This window comes from Alexandromys fortis, unplaced genomic scaffold (assembly GCF_014885135.2).
Source record: "Alexandromys fortis isolate MF-2015 unplaced genomic scaffold, M_Fortis_MF-2015_v1.1 scaffold_250, whole genome shotgun sequence".
NCBI lineage: Eukaryota > Metazoa > Chordata > Mammalia > Rodentia > Cricetidae > Alexandromys > Alexandromys fortis.
The window spans coordinates 698,622-714,920 of NW_026068128.1; the positions used below are offsets into that span (position 1 = coordinate 698,622).

The 16,299-nt window shown below is 49.9% G+C and overlaps 1 protein-coding gene across 4 annotated transcripts in view; it reads right to left on the reverse strand.

Annotated features, from left to right (window-relative positions):
• Mical2 (microtubule associated monooxygenase, calponin and LIM domain containing 2) overlaps positions 1 to 16,299 on the reverse strand; it is a 205,425-nt gene that overhangs the window by 42,124 nt on the left and 147,002 nt on the right. For all 4 annotated transcript variants that reach the window (XM_050125902.1, XM_050125898.1, XM_050125900.1 and 1 more), the window contains 4 exons: positions 15,382 to 15,563; positions 7,413 to 7,487; positions 3,149 to 3,294; positions 802 to 2,089 (listed from right to left, as the gene is read on the reverse strand). In XM_050125902.1, the coding sequence (XP_049981859.1) occupies positions 802 to 2,089; positions 3,149 to 3,294; positions 7,413 to 7,487; positions 15,382 to 15,563 (1,691 nt within the window). The remainder of the gene's footprint in view (positions 1 to 801; positions 2,090 to 3,148; positions 3,295 to 7,412; positions 7,488 to 15,381; positions 15,564 to 16,299) is intronic.

Genomic DNA, 16,299 nt, shown 5'->3' on the forward strand with positions numbered 1-16,299 from the left:
TACTCTGACTCTTGGATACATTAATTAAATAATTAGCAACAACCAGGTTTAAATATAAAAAGTCTCTATTTTCATCGGTAATCAAACATACAGAAAAGCGGTTAGCAATTCAAGGAAAACAAAGAGGTACATGTGTGTAAAAATGTCCCACCAACACCATCCATACATTATAAATACAGTCACCTACAAGTATGTGTGTGTAAACATATATATATTACATATATACTTATAAGTTAAACAATCAAACAATGGTTCATTAAATAACAATATTGCTACAAGATAGAACAATCTTTAAGTCACATTTATATAGGTTCTGTGGCTATTTATATAATATCTAGAATATAAAGTTGATTTTTAAAAAATATACAATTGTATGTACATCTCAGTAAAAATATTAATATAGTTACGAAAAAAGGAAAGTGGTAGGATTATTGTTAATTTAACTTTCTATAACATAATTTCAGTTTTTTTAGGGTTTTTCTTACAAAACTTTCAATTTTCCTTAAATTTCTTTTTCAGGTAGTACATACATTTCCTTGTGCATTGAGGGAGGGAAGCGCACATGTGGAGACTACAGGACAATTTGGGAGACTGGTTCTCTCTTTCCACCATGTGGGTCCTGAGCCTGACAGCAAAAGCCTGTAAAGCCTGGAGCCATCCCGTCAGTCCCCGCGTTCCCCACTTTCGTCAGAATGAACTGGAGAAGGAAATCAAAGTGCACAGTGCCTGTTTGTGACTCTGGGGAGACCACTAACTGCCCAGCACGGAACTCTAAATGGGACTACTAAGAAAGCCACTTACGTGCATCCTGCCCTGGAGAAGGAAGATGCGCCACCTGCCTCAGCGAGGTGCTGCCAAAAGGCTCTACCAGCTTCTCCAAGGATGGGACTCTGTTCCCGGGTGGCCCCTTCTCCTTGGGGCTGCTAAAGAAATCCCCAACGTCTTTTCTTTGCTTGCATTCCTGGAGAAAACTCTCAAAGGATTTATCTTTGAGGCCAAGGGAGGAAATACGCGAGGCTCGTTTCTTTGGAACGTGGGTGGCATCCTGCAAACTCACTTTCTCCAGGAGGGTGGGGACATCCTCAATCTTGCCGTGGGGTGGTGGGGATGTGGTTGCAGAGAACGTCTTGGACGGACGAGTGGGCAAACTCCGGGAGCGGAGGATAGGGTCAGGAAGGCTAAGGTCTGAGGCCGGGGTAGCCTTAGAAGTTGGAGAAGCCAGAGAAAAGAAGGCTGAAGCCCTCTTAGCCATGTGTCTCACTGGAGACTGCTGGTCTTTGTCTTTATTGGAGCTGGGTTTCCGAAAACTAAAGGAGCGAGTGAAGCCATGTGGTTGGCCCCGAGGCAAGGTATTTGACTCTGGCTTAGGGCAGGCCTTCTTTCCACCTTCAGAACTGAGGTGCAGAGACTTTCGGATGGCATTTGCTATGTATTTCAGGGGAGACTTGGGTGGAGGCTGTTCTCGCTCCCGAGGCGACTTGCCAGCTGGGGTGCATACTTCCTCCTGGGCCCCTGTCTGGGATAGCAGCTTCTCTTTCATCGCCTGAGGGAGGGTAGAGGAGCAGAATGGTTTCGGGGTATGACCTCTTCCGTTTTCAGCTCTTTCTTGGGAGAGTCGCTCCCCAGCCCTGTGCTCAGGGGTGGGGTCATTCCAGTCTAGTAACTTGCTCTTCTGCTCCTGTGTGAGGGTTATTTTCTTCAAACCCAGCTTCTTTTCTGCAGACAGCCCTGGGCCACCTGTCTGTTCCCTCCTGGGTCCCTCACTCACTTCTCTTGGGTTCCTTGCAGTTTCAAGAGTTAGGTTTTGATTGGACAAACACTGGTCCTTCCCTGCGATGGGATGCATGCTTTTGGTGCTCCCAGGAGGAGCCCAGGTTTCCCGGCAGTCCTCTGAAGCCGTCTTGCCAGGGCTGCTGAGGTCTTCTCCACTAGGGCTCACCAGGCCTGTGCTCTCCAGCACGGGGCTATGAGGCAGATAGAGAGGAATTTCCTTCGAGATCCCTTGAGCCCTGGCACGTCTTAGGTAGAGCGGAGTGGGGCTAAAATTACCTCTGGAGATGGGTAGGGAGTGGAGGTCATAAGCTGGCACCTACAGGGGATGGACAGAAACACCCGTTACTTACAGTTCCTAGGGGAAGGTGAATGTCGATACACATGTTACTTCCTTTCTTTCTCTCACACCGAGATGCCCAAGGTAGGAAGGAGGTTTCAGAGAGGTTGGTCTTTGTCCCAAGTGACTATTAGGAACTTGATGACATCTACCTGAAGTCTCTATCAAAGACCAATAAAGGCTCTAGAACACGTGGAGAAAAAGCCAGAACAGAAAAACCCAGCATGGCTGCTGCTCTCGACAAGAAGACATTGATTGCCTTTACTAAGGGGACCTTCTTCCTATAGCTATGCTTTGCTGACATCCAAGAAGTCAGTTTCTCCAACCATGGATCTCAGGCTCTCAAGGTAAAAAGCGAGAGTTATCCTTCTGAGCCAAAGCGTTGGTAGTGGCCTTTGGGACTTTCTGAGGACCCTCCTAAATGTCACACCTTGCACCATTGTAAAATCAAAGTTTCCAGCACATGGGCACTTGGAAGAACATAAGTGGACGCTTCAGAGAGTAGCTATGCCCTGTCAAGAGTCCTGGTGCCTGAGGGAAGGCCATAGGCCACAGGTCAGAGGGCTTCAAAAGGGTGCATGCTTTTTCTGTCTTGAGGGCTCTCCCAAGTATAGCATAATCCTAGTGGGTTAGAGACTACATATTGGACCGGAAAGAAAGTCCAGCCATCCATTTCAGTGGTGATGCTTTCTGGTCTAGACAGATACTGCTCTCAGGGTCCTTGGATGCTACTGAGAGCACCCTTATTTCTGGGCCTATCACCCTTCGGCTGTCTTCCCTGTGTGGACTTCCTCAGGAGTGTATGTACTATGTCCATCTCCCTCACATGCTGACGGGGGTGGCTGTGCTCATGAGGCTGGCCCAAGAGGGGCAGGATGAGATTTTATGAAGACAGATGTAGAGTGTCCAGAGGCCCACTCTGCCCTGACTTTGCACTCAGGAGGGACCTGTGAGCACTTAGAATCCAGAATTAAGTGTGGCCGTAGTGAGGAGAGTCGGCATGCCCATCTCTTGGGCAGGGCCCCCGAGAGCACTTACCTGAGGAGAGGAGGAATTATCTGAAGTGCGCTCAGGTACACTAATTGAAGAAAAGGAAGACGGCAGGGAAGACGAAGAAGATAAAGACGAAGGAGGAGGAGACTCCTTGGGAGGCAGTGATGCTCTTCTGGTCATGGGTGTTGAATCTATCAAGGAAAGAACATGCTCCATCATTGCCTTGCTTTTAGCATAAAGAGAGAAGACTGTGGGTGGATCCTCTGTTTTAGGAAGGAAGGTACCGGGGATGGAGTCAGAGGAAGGTCCCTAGTGCCCATAGCTCGGGACTTGGCAGCAGAAACACTGAAGGAGAAGTTCCGCGAGTCCGTGTTTCCGACTTCTGTAGGATTGTTCCTGGGAGATGCGAGCCCAGCCCACAGAATGCTTTTGGGAGATGGACAATTACTGCCTGTGTTTCCCTGAAGTCATGGTGGTCAGGAGCTGGGACTGCCCTAAATCTCTCCTTCGATAAACCATCTGAGGTTTCTTTCCACAAGATGTCAGACCATTAGTTGTGGGCACGAACAGAATAGATGCTTAGGATAGAACCTAATGAAATGGGTTCTCCCTCTCCTGTGTGTGCCGCCCAGGGGCTCTCAGGCAAGGTGGTTAGCTTAAGATCTTATGGGAAACCAAAGGAGGGAGGTTACACCCATATCAGTGGTTCGAATCACACAGAATTAGTGGGAGCAGGCCAAACTTCTGGGGCTCAGGGAGCAGTCAGGAAGCCGTGCATTTGCTCAGAGATGCATGAGAAGGGAGCAAGGCTGGCTGGCCCCTGGGGAGGAGCCCAGTTCTGACCTGTGGGCAGCTGAAATCATCTGGTCCCATGACAGTGCAGCCTGGGACGTCACTCAAGCCCGCACATGCTGACCCTTCCTGTCCTGACACGTATCCCTCTTCCCCTCCAACTCAGTGACCTGAAATCTGCAATGCCAAGTATTTTCTCTCCAGACGGGAGCATCTCAGATAACTTGTACTGAGGTAATTTGAAAAAAACAACACGCAGCCTTTCACGGGCATACATAAGCTTCATCCTCAGGCCACCACAAACCACTGTGGCCCACAGCAGGGCTCCCTAGGTACATCCTGGACTGTGTATCTCACTAGCTTATTCTCCAACCCAGTACCTCAGCTCCCTGTTTCCTGCAGCTTGGGGGTGGGGGTGGGGCGCAGACTCTCCTGTGCTGTGTCCAATCTACAGGTTCTACAAGTCCACATTTCTTAGTTCAACACAATTCTCAGGCCTCAGCTTCCCCAAAGCTCTAGGCGATAGGCACCTGTACAGGCACCAAAACTATGCTTTTGTTACCCTGAGTAAATTCAAGGAACTTAATGACACAGAGTCAGGGATCTCTGGGGACACAAGTCTGAAAGAAAAGCCACGCCTCAGTTTCCTCTACTCCTTCAGGGAGACATTGGTGGGCTTTTAGGATGCATCTTGCTCTCCTCACACCCGGGCAAAGATGTCGGCTGTACATACCAGACACAGGCTTTGAAAAGATGCGTCTGTGGTCTGTGAGCTCCCATGGGGTACCCCACCCCTGCCCCAGGATGCTTCTGAGGGAGAAGGTAACTCGGGGAACACAGCTGCTATGAAGGTGGGCAAGGAGGAAATTCTGGAAGCTGCCAGGAGCTGACGCAAGGGAGCGCTGGCCTCCGTCCACCACCCGCACCCCATTGCAGCCCACAACATGATGGCTCGAGCCTAAAAAGGCAAAACTTGTGAGTCAGTTGCTGCCTTGCTTCCTGCCCCCAGTTGCTAAATTCCTGCCAAATTCCTTCTCCCCCTCTTCTTCGCCCCCTCACTCTCCTCTCCCTGCCATCCTGAATCAGGCTCCTCAAGTAGCCTCAGAAGTCCCCTCAGCCACACAGACTGTCCCTTTGTTCCTCTGAGGAGTCACAGGGGACCTTGCGACACAGGACCAGGGATACCTTGGGACACAAGCTAGACAGAGAAGTCTTGGGATCCAAAAGGTTGTGACCCAGATGTTGCTTCTTTCACCTTCCTATGATGCCTTGTGGTGGCTTCTATGGCCACAAGGTCCTTAGGCATTGTCTTAAAGACAGAACTTGTAGCGGGCTTGAGAAGTGGAGACATGAAGGCCCAGTCTCTCTCCTTTGTCTTTGTCCTCGGGCCAAGTCAATTGCCCAAGAGCCAGGCACGACTCCAGGAGGGGAAAGAAAGGCCAGCGAGCGGCTGAGAGATGGGAAATCTTCCCTATTACTGATGACATCGTCAAGCTCCTTTAAAAGATGATAAAGGGGACCCCAGGACCCCAGTTTGTTCACATTGACAACTGACAAGTTGCTTATGCCCAGTGTCCTCATCCAAAACGTACACACAACCATGCAGTTAGATGCTAGTAGCCTAGTACAAATCACACCTAGACTCCCTTCTTGCACACAAACCGTCTATCAAAGACACCTTGAGACCCTCTGTCTGCTTCAGAGGGAGTGAGAGACAGTCCTGCCAGGGTTTCTCTAACTCTTGGTCTAGGAACACACTCTTTGTTTGCTTCCATCTCCTCTCTAGTGCTTGCCCAGGAACTCTGGGAAGGCCCAGCTAGGCTACGTTGTCCTCTGTAGGGCACAGGATCTGAGTGCTGCTGGCTCTCAGGTTCTTTTGTGTCAAAGGGTTTGATAAGCAGGCCTGGGCCAGGGTTGCAGCCTTTGTGCCCCCTGGGGCAATTCCTTGTGCTACCTCCTCCTGACTTGGCTGTCAGTGGTGACCTGTCCCCTGATGGTGGAGGTCACTGTAAGCATGCTATTGGAAAAGATGCCTATGTTCTATCTTCTACTGACTGACAGGCCTTCTTCTGGGCATAGAGGTTCTTGACTTTCGGGATAGTCATGAGGACTGACTGGGTTTCTAGGTGCCACTGCTTCCTAGAATTTGGAGGCTATGAAGGACTCAGTTTTCTCAAAGTCTTGGAGCACCCTCTAGGGGCAGCAGCTTGCAAGTCCGAACCTATATGCAGTTTCATCAAGCCTAACCCAACCAACTTCCCAGCTCCCTTCCTTCCTGTCTCTCTCTCTCATAAACAAGCACTCTTTTGGACTGGATCTTGCTAGGCCATAGAAACGACAGGCTCAAGTCCTGTCCACACCCCAGCATCACGGTGTGCTTAAGGCCCACACCCTCTATTCATTAATAACTGCACACTGAAGTCTCCGGGTCTGTCCCTATACCCCACCTCTGTCTGAGTAGCAGAATCCTGCTTGTGTTCTAGAACCCCTACCCGTGCTGTTTGCCAGGCTCCTATCTCACCACATTCTGGGGGCTTGGCGAGGACAGACGGAGCCCCCTGACACTGGTGATACTCAGAAACGTTGGGATAGCCTCAACACCCAGGAGAGCAGGACCCTAGAGCTTCTGAAGCGCCAGGAACAGAGGGAGAAGACCCCTGGAGACATTTTTCCCGCTGAGATCTCACAGTTGCCACTGGGGGGGGGGGAGCTCAGATGACTCAGCTGTCATCTTAACTTATCCCCAGGTATGCAGGTCTGGTCAAGCTCCAGAGGTGGCCCTGGTCCTACGTAGATACGATGAGAGGTGGTGAGTCTGGGGGTTGGTGGGAAATGACTCACTGGCCAGGAATCAGGCTGACTCAGAAGGAGGGAGAGTTATGGCTTCTGCTCAAGGCCTTCCTGCGTCTGCCTTGGGGAGAGGGAACATGGATAGAGGGGAAGCAGGAGAGGGTGATGGCTTGGAGCAGAATGGAGCCCCTGCTGCTCAAGGGTCCTGGAGGAATTCTGTTTGCTGTGTGACTGTATGCGCATGGTCATTACACCTCTGTGGGAGTCCTGGAACTCACTCAGGGGCCAAGACCTGCTCAGAAGAAACAAACTGTGCGTGTGTGTGTGTGTGTGTGTGTGTGTGTGTGTGTGTGTGTATTTACACTCATGTTCTAGTGCCTTGGCTACAAAGACATGGGGCCAAAAGGGGGATCTAGTCCTGTTCCTGGGGCAGAATCAAGTGCCCGGCTCTCATTCTCTCCTCTCTCATCTCAAGCGAGTTCATGACTGAGAAGGAGCCGTTCTGGTGAGAGTATAGAATCTTAAGGCACTGGGATTTCAGAGGAGGGGGAGCGGCATGGGGAAGGTCCCAGATACCCTTGACAAATGCTTCCAGTTAGCAGTGGAAATCAAGTCAAGCTAATGGTTTTTCTTGCCCTCATATCCCAGGCTATGCCAGAGAAGACACCATGTAAGGAATGAGAGCGGCTGCCCCCACCTCCATCCCTCCCCGCTGCTCATGACTCACAGGACTGGAATTTTCTTCCCCAGCTCTGGTATTTGCTTGGAGTTGGCGACTGGAGGCTGTAGGTCCTTTGCAGCGCTGTGGTGGAAACCAGAAGGGGGCAGGGAGGATGGGAGGGAGGAAGAATCTGTTAGCTGTGCAGGAGAAGTCTCCTACGGCTTTCTCACCAAAAGCCGGCAGGCAGACACCCAGGATGGACGGAGATGCTGCCTCTTATCACAGTGTACTTCTCTGACCCCGCCCCACTTCTCCCTTGTCCACCCCCTCACTCGCTCTTCATCCAAAACTTATACAGGAGGCTGGGGAGATGGTTCAGCAGATACCCCGAGTTTGATCCCTGAAATACAAATAAAAAACTGGGAGCGGGAGAGATGGCGCTCTACAGGGAAGAGCGCATCAGTTGGTGTCCAGTACTAAAGGGTCAGCCCTGAAAACACATACCAGTGACATCACATAAACTCAATGGGTCATATTTAGGGATATATGTGTATAGATAAATACATATATGCACATTATAACAATTAGTGGGAAAAAAGGCCATGAATTTAAAGGGGAGTGGGGAGGGGGGGTCTACAAGGCTTTGGAGGGAGGAAAGGAAAGGGAGAAGTGGAATTAAATTACAATCTCAAAAAAAAAAATGTGTCTGTAGAGGCATGCATCTATAACCGCAGCACTCTGGTAGACAGGCGACTCAGCGAAATGCTCGCAGCAGCCCAGCTGGTCTGTGGTGTATGTACGGAAGCAATAGGAGAAAGCCTGCCTCAGTAGAGCAGAGAGGAGAAATGACTCCTCAAAGTCAGGCTCCCAGTGGAAGCACGTTTGCAGGGCCCCGTGTGCTTCCCCTCTGCCTGGCTGGGCCTTGAGAACCGGCACTGGCCGTTCTGAACCTGAACAGGCGTGGGATCCAAATGCTTCCCGCTCCCATGCTGGATTCTGATGCACAGGTTCCTGTGTCTCCTTCATAGAGAAAGGAGGGGCATGTGTGCCTGTCTGAGGGGCAGGAGGAGGAACTCAGAGGTATGGGGGAACAAGTCACCCATGGGAGGGGTCTGGGAATGGGAGAGTGGGCAGAGGTTTGAACACGGAGCTCTCTGAATGCAGCACTCGACCAGACACCCTAGCCCGCCCTTAGGAGCTGACCTTCAGCACGGCCAAGCCCAGCCCCGGCCTAGGCTTTCCTTCCTCAGGACGAAATCCTGCAGCTCCTTGGCTTTCTGCTTTAAACTCTGTGGGATGGTGGACATGATGGCGTAGACGCACCACTGGTGCCAATAGGGCACCCAGGTGTAGTTTTGCCATGGCAGGGGCAATAGTGAGGTCATAATATAACAGGAGTCCTGGGTCAGAGGCCTGACTCCTCAGGTTCTGTGACGGTTTGGTTGAGAAATGTCCTCATAGGCTCAGGTGTTTGAACACTTGCTCCCCCGTTAGTGACACTGGAGGAGGTGTGCCATTGAGGTGGTGGGCTTTGAGAATGGGTAGCCTCACTCTACTTCAGTGTACTTCTTGCTTTGTGTTTGCCATTGAAGACGCGAGCGCTCAGCTTCTTGCTCTGGCCGCTGTGCCTGCCGCCTGCCGCCATGCCTGCTGCATGCTGCCATGCCTCCCTGCCGTGCTGGACTCTCATCCCTATAGAACCATAAGCCCAAATAAATCCTTCCTCTTATACATTGCCCTGGCCATGGTGTCTTGCCCCAGACAGGTTCCCACACGTCAAGCTTGCCCCAGAGTAAATGAGCAGAAATCATGGTGAGAATGCAAGAAAGGGTTTTTTAAAACAACATTATTAAGAGGGCAAAAAGCAAGCATTTGAGTCTGTCTTCAAAGCACTGAATGTGTGTTCTGGGTTTAGCAGGTATGGAACAGGGCCAGGAGGCAAGAGGTCAAAGTGGAGGTGTGTTCTGGTTAATCAGTGCTCTGTTCTGGCTCTGTACAGTGATGAGAAGCAGTCCTTAGGGCTCGAGGAGACAAGTCACGTCCTTTGGATGATTGCGGCTGGGAGTGGGGGTGGGCTGTGTGCAATCTCATCTGGGGGTGACCTGCTTGCCAGGCTCTGCTGGTCTGGAATCTCAGAGGTGACTCTAGGTTTAGGACGATTGAAAACTTTTAGGGTCTAGAACAGGACATTATAAAGGCTAAAAGTAAAACCACCACACCAGTATTATCTGTGTGCCTTCATGAAGCCCTGTGTGTGTGTGTGTGTGTGTGTGTGTGTCGGGGGGGGGGAATGAGATAGGGCAAGTGTCACGTGGTTTGACACAGATGCTCCTGGCGTGATTAACATGCAGTGTTCTGGCCAAAGTTTGTACAAGGACAGATGTAAACTCAAATAGAAAAGCCAGATGCTTACCTTGCTCTGTATTACCCCTTGGGCCCAAGTGAGGAGTAACATCTTTTCCTTTTAATTTTGAGATTATAATCACATCTTTTTGACCTTTCCCTCCAGACCCTCCCATATGCCTCTCCTTTCTCATTCTAATTCATGACCTTTTTTTTCATTAATTGCTGTTACATGCATGTATGTAGGTATATATATATATTCCTAAAATATAACCTGCTCTGTGTAATGTTACTCCTATGTGTGCTTTCAGGGCTGACCATTTGGTACTGGACAACCAGTCTGTGTGTTTTTTCCTGGGGAGGCTGTCCCTCCCACTCTCCGCATTCCTCAGTTGACTGTGGGTCTTTGTGTAAGGCTGAGGCCACACGGGCTTGCTCCTGTCCATGTTGGCATGTCTATTGTTGTCCTTGTTTGCTCGTGTTTAGTCAGTCATGTTGGAGACCTTATGGGTGTAGCATCTGACAAGAAGAGGAGACAACCCCACAGCAAACTTCCCTGTCCCCTGGCTCTTTCAAGCTTTCTCAACGCTAGCACCAGAGCTAGCACTTTTTTAGCAAAAAAACTCTCTCCCTCTACTCCCCTCTCTCCTTTCTTTCCCTTCCTTTGTGTCTTGAACCTGACTTACTGTGTATCACTGACTGACCTGGATCTTGCTATATTTACACCAGGCTGACCTCAGGTTAGCAGCAACCCTGCTCCCTCTACTTTCTGAGTGCTGAGTGCTGGGATTACAGCTGTGCACACTCACATCTTAACCGAGTGCTGGGATTACAGCTGTGCACACTCACATCTTAACCGAGTGCTGGGATTACAGCTGTGCACACTCACATCTTAACCAAGTGCTGGGATTACAGCTGTGCACACTCACATTTTAACCAAGTGCTGAGATTACAGGAGTGCACACATATCTAGAAAAGAAATGTCTATGTAGCATTTACAGCAACGATTTATCTAGCAGTGTCCAATACAGCTTGTGATCTGTGTGTACTGATTAACTTTGTTTTTATTTTTTAAATATATGAGTGCATGCATGTATGTCTGTGTACCATGTGCATGCCTGATACCCTCAGAGGCCAGAAGAGTGTCTCAGATTCCTTGCAGCTGGAGTTAAAGGCAGTTTTGAGCCAGTATGTGGGTGTTGGGAACTGAACCTGGGTCCTCTGCAAGAGTAACAAGGGCTCTTAAGTTCTGAGCTACCTCTCCAGCCCCCACTCTGTGTTAATTTTAAAGGAGTGATTTGGCAATCACAGCACCCAACTGTTTAGGGAAAAGGGGTAGAGGGCAAGCATTTGGCCAGATGCTTTTGATCTGATTTTATTGTTACACGCTAACCAGTGTTTCTCCTGTACTACATCTGCTGTCAAATGACTGCTCAGAGATGGGGAACACCAACTTGTTTGGGCTGGAACAACTTGGGGACAGATCGCCCTCCTAAGTCCTATTGGTTTCTGTCCATGAACTCAATGCATTAGATATATCCGCTTAGTTGCTTTGGGCATGCATTGCAGCAACTTCATTCTGGCATGCTAGGAAGCTGTCCTGCTGTGATGCCCACAGCACAGGCATGCTAACCTGCGTCCAAGGGCTTGGGATTCTTTTGCCAAATGCCCACACTCGAGTTTGCTCTAGGACTACAGAGCCTGGCTCTCAGGTGGTAGGGATTTGGGGTTATGTCTTTTATCCAAGATTTATATGAACCAGTGAAACGGGGTTCTTATGCCTTGGATTTTAAGTGTTCCCAAAGGGCTACTGTGTTAAAAGCTTGGTCCTTAGCCTGTGCTGCTGGGGAGCTGTGGAACTTCAGGAGGTGGGGCTGGTGGAAGGAAGTTATGTCCCTCGGCTGTAGCCTTGGAGGAACATGAGGACCCTTGCTCCTTCCGTTTTTTTTTTTTTTTTTTTTTCTTCTGAGATTCTACCAGGCGAGCAGTTTTCTTCACTGCCCCACCACAGGCCCAAAGGCAGCCGGGCCAAGAGACCAGGAACCACAGCAAGCCAGGGTCTAGCCTCCCTGTAAGTCGTCTGTCTCAGGCATTCTATCACAGCAACGGAAGCCGATGAAGACACAGATAATCTAAATGAGTATTTTCCTGAGTTTCCACAGCACAAGGGTTCTAGTCGCTTCACAGCCTCATCTGGGGAAGGTTCTGTGTTGAAGAACTTGGAGAGTGTGGAAGGTTGCTTGGCAAGCCTAGACAGTCCTGGCAATCTCTTGGTAAGCAGTGGTAAAACACATTAACGGAAAAGGGGCCTTAAAGCCAGGATCTTTTTACTCTTGTGCTGTAAAAGGGTAAAACTAGGCACAACCACATAGAAATGATGTCTAGAGAGATGGAGAAAGAGGTTTTTTTCTACCCTTGGGGGCTGTTGTATAGTGATATTTTATTTCTGTTTTAATTAATAAAGTTTGCCTGAACGTCAGAAGGGCAAAAGCTAAGCCACTGGAGGTCAGGCAGTGAGACACACACCTTTAATTCCAGGATTTGGGAGATGGAGGTAGATGGATCTCTGTGAGTTCAAGGTTACCCTGGGCTACACAAGGCCGATGCAGAAACAAATACAGGTGGTGGGGGCTCACACCTTTGATTCCAGTACTAGGGAACCACAGGCCTTTAATTCCAGCACCAGAGGGAATATAAAATAGGAGGAGAGAGAGGCTAAGTCTGCTTAGCTGCTTAGCTGTCTGTTTAGTCTGCAGCCGCCCAGCCTTGGTAGAAGTAAGTGGATCGACTGCTTTGCTTTTCTGGTTTTCAGGTTGAAGCCTGATATTTGTCTCCGGGTTTTTGTTACTTGTGCTACTGTTGTGGTTATGGCTGTATAGACCAGGAGGCTTGAAAACAGTATCTGGCTCTTACCCATCCTCCTCTGAATCCCCCGGGAGGCAGTGATACAGGCGAGCATCCACTAGTGGGGTTAGTCCTGCACTATTTGGGGAAGTGATGGGCTCACTTCATCACCACGATGCATGGCAGTGCAAACTATCCGAAAGAGGAAAGATTCATTGGGCATCAGGGTCTTAGAGGGTTCAGTCCGTAGCTAGCTGGGTCCCTTGCTGTGGGCTTCTGGCAAGGCAGAGCATCACATAGTGCAGCGAACTGTCCCACTGGGAAGCAGAGAGAGGAGGAGGGGGAATCTGGGGGCAGCATGTATGTGCCTTTGAAAGACACATCTGCAGTGATCTACTTGTTCCAACTAGGCCCCATGCTCTCGTGGCCTCATTGATAAGTTAATCCACTGAAGTTAGCGCCATTCAGGGTCCCATTAACTGTCAATAGCCTCCAACACACGGGCATTTGGTGGGGGTTGGGGACGGGACACGTCCTATCTAAGCTGCAGCATCTATGTAAGAGATGTTATGCTTGTATTGGGGCTTATCTGTCAATCACCATCATGACTACTGACGACTGAGTTAGAACGGGGACGGGAGTCATGATCAACCCGTGTTTCCTATCTATTCAGTAATTCACTGTAGAATAAAATCAGGCTGTCAAGATCAAACCTCTCTAGTTTCTGAGGGCCAACCCATCTTCACAGAGTCAGGTATTGGCATGCCCTTCCCTGTCAGCACAGGGTACCTAAAGCAAGCCAGACATAGGCAGCCATGTTAAGGACATGACTCAGGACATCTCTCAACATCATTTATTTGACATAAGCCAGAAGTTTTCTGTAGAGTTAAGCATTGCGCTGGTTAGGGTTTTTGCCAACTTGACAGGAACCTAGACAGATCTGGAAAGAGGCAATCCCCTCCCTCACACTGGCCTGTGGGCTTCTCTGTGGAGGTATTTTCTTAATTGTTAATTGATGCAGGAGGGCCAGCCTGCAGTGGGTGGTGCTACCCTTAGGCAGGTGGCTGGGCTGGATAGGAAAGACAGCTAAGGAAGCCAGAGGAAGCAGGCCAGCAAGCAACATTCCTCATGGCCTCTGCTCGAGCTCCTGCCTTGAGTCTTCGCCTTGGCTCCCGTTGACTTTGGACTAGAACCTATAAGACGGGCAGACCCTTTCCTCCCCACGCTGGTTTCGGTCGGTGTTTTATCATGTCTGCAGACATGCAAACTTGGACAAGTGTTGAGGAGAGGCCTGTCAGCGCACACCTACAAACCAATGTGTTTTTTCTCTTTGACTGTGAGAACGTCTCTGGGTTTTCATCTAAACTGGCGAAACCATTTCCTTCTAAACAGCTCTAAGCTGGCTGTTGAGAACTATGGCCTCGTTCTCTAGAGTCTTCATCTCCTAAACTGGTTTTGTTATTCTTGATCCAGAGTTTCATTTTTCATACAGACAGACACATAACTCTGATTTACAGCTTCCGGACAGGGGCTGACAGTCCCACTGAGGAGAGAGGAGGCGAGGAGGAAAGGGTAGATGGCAGGCAGCCTCCCTCTATCAGGGTTCGCTCAGGATTAGGGAGTTCTTGTTTCTGGAGATAGGGTCTTACCCTGTAGCCCAGGCTGGTCTGGCTGCAGACTTGTAGCTATCTTCTTGCTTAACCCGCTGAGTTCTGGGATTACAGGCACTAACCACACACCGTGCCTCTCTGCTTTCTAGTTCCTAAAGGCCCACATTAAAGATTAAGCTCAGAGTTTCCGAGGTTTGGAAATGTCTATACAAGTTGCTGTATTTGTTTGTTTTGGCCCAGCTCTTCCCATGCCTGGTCTTCTGGGAAATCCCCACTCTGGTGAGAGGATCAGCTGACACTCTACTCTTGGCCACAAGAGGGCAATGCAGGACAGGTTGACTGCCATTGCTCTGGCGCTATTTAAGGTTGGTCCTTCAGGTTGCAGACTTCCATGACCCTGTTCCTCCCCAGGCCTTGCCAGGGTCCCCAGAAAGTCAGAGGATGTCCTGATTTGCTTCCACGCTGCTGTTGACTGAGTCAAGAGCTGGGTTACTAAAAGCAATTTTTTTTTTTTGTTTTTGTTTTCGAGACAGGGCTTCTCTGTAGCTTTTGGAGTCTGTCCTGGAACTAGCTCTTGTAGACCAGGCTGGCCTCGAACTCACAGAGATCCGCCTGCCTCTGCCTCCCAAGTGCTGGGATTAAAGGCTTGTGCCACCACTACCCGGCTAAAAGCAAGTTTTTAGCTGACTTGAGCTTAGGGAGTGGAAATCCCAGCCCTGGCCACACTGACTGAGCTGCTCCACAGAACGAGCTGCATGGTACTCGCCTCACAAATCAACCTAGCAATAGAAAGGAGTCAGTATGAAGAAGGTCCCAGGAGAAAAAGCACCTCATTACTGTGTAGGTCAAATTTGGGTGCAGCCCATCGACCCCCTTACACACCAACCAGTAAAATCTCCTGTGCCACACTGAGAGATACATACACTCAGGGGGTCCTAGGAGACTTAGTTACCTAGGGCTGCATAGCAACCAGTTCCCTGCTCCTTCTCTCAAACACTATGGGATGTTGGAGGGGCCCCTGAGACACAAGGAGGCTGTCCAGGCAAAGGAGACCTAGATTTCCTCATCTATGACAGCCAATGACACCCAATAGTTGCCAAGAACTATCAGATGCCATTCTACTTGTTGACTCTAAAGCTTCTGGAGGAGTCTAGCTTGGATAGTGGTCCTGCTGTATATACCAGGCCCCGCCCCCCTCTCTGTGCTCCCAGGTGAAGCCCAGTGGATCCTTTACTCACCAGGCAGAGCTAGTGGCTCCTCGTGGTATAGCAGAGAGGCTGATTTAGTCAGGGGCTCCCGCAGGGAAAAGTGCCGGGCCGGGGGCTTTGAAGGAGGTGGAGATGCTGGAAGCTGGGGCCTTTCTTCGCAGGCCTTTGCACAGGGCACTCTGATGCCACCATAGTCAGATTCTGTATCAGAGCTGGAAGAAGGAAGAAGAGGGTGAGCCGGCAGCTCTAGAACCCCACGTCACCCCTACACTCCATGGTCTTCTCACCACCCCCTGACAGTCCTCAGGGACCAGGAGCAAGGGCTGCAACTCAGCTACCTCTGTGTCTGGGCCCAGACTTAGCTCTGTTGTGTCCTGGGTTGTGTTTCCTTAGATTCCTGTGTTAAAGGGGAGGCTCCCAACCCCTCAGCATGTGACTGTCTTTAGAGAGAGGACCATTAAAGAGGTGATTAAGTAAAATGAGGTAATTATGGTGGCCCCTAATCCTATGATTGGTGCCCTTATAGGAAGAAACCGGGATATAAGTGTGCATAGAAGGTTGCTGCCATTGCAAACAGGAAGGTGCCATCCACAGGCCAGAGAGAGACTTGAGATAGACCTTTCCCTCTGAGTTCCCAGGAGAATTCTCTGCCACCCTTTCACCTCATACTTGTCAAGTGACAGTGTCCTCTGATACTGAAGTATTCCATCCTGCAGGGAATTTCCTTAAGCAGAAAAGCAAACAACTCAAAATGCTTCAGGAAGTCCCTGAGTCAGAGTAGATTCACTAAGTCCTGCCCCACCAGAGTAAGCAATAAAAGCTGAAGTCCCCCTCGGATGAGAGAGAGCTGAACAGCCAAGGAGACTCAGAGAAGCTGGCACAAAGAGGACTCTGAGAGCAGACTACCTGAAAGAAACCGAAACCAGCCGAGCCACTCAGAAGAGGTTC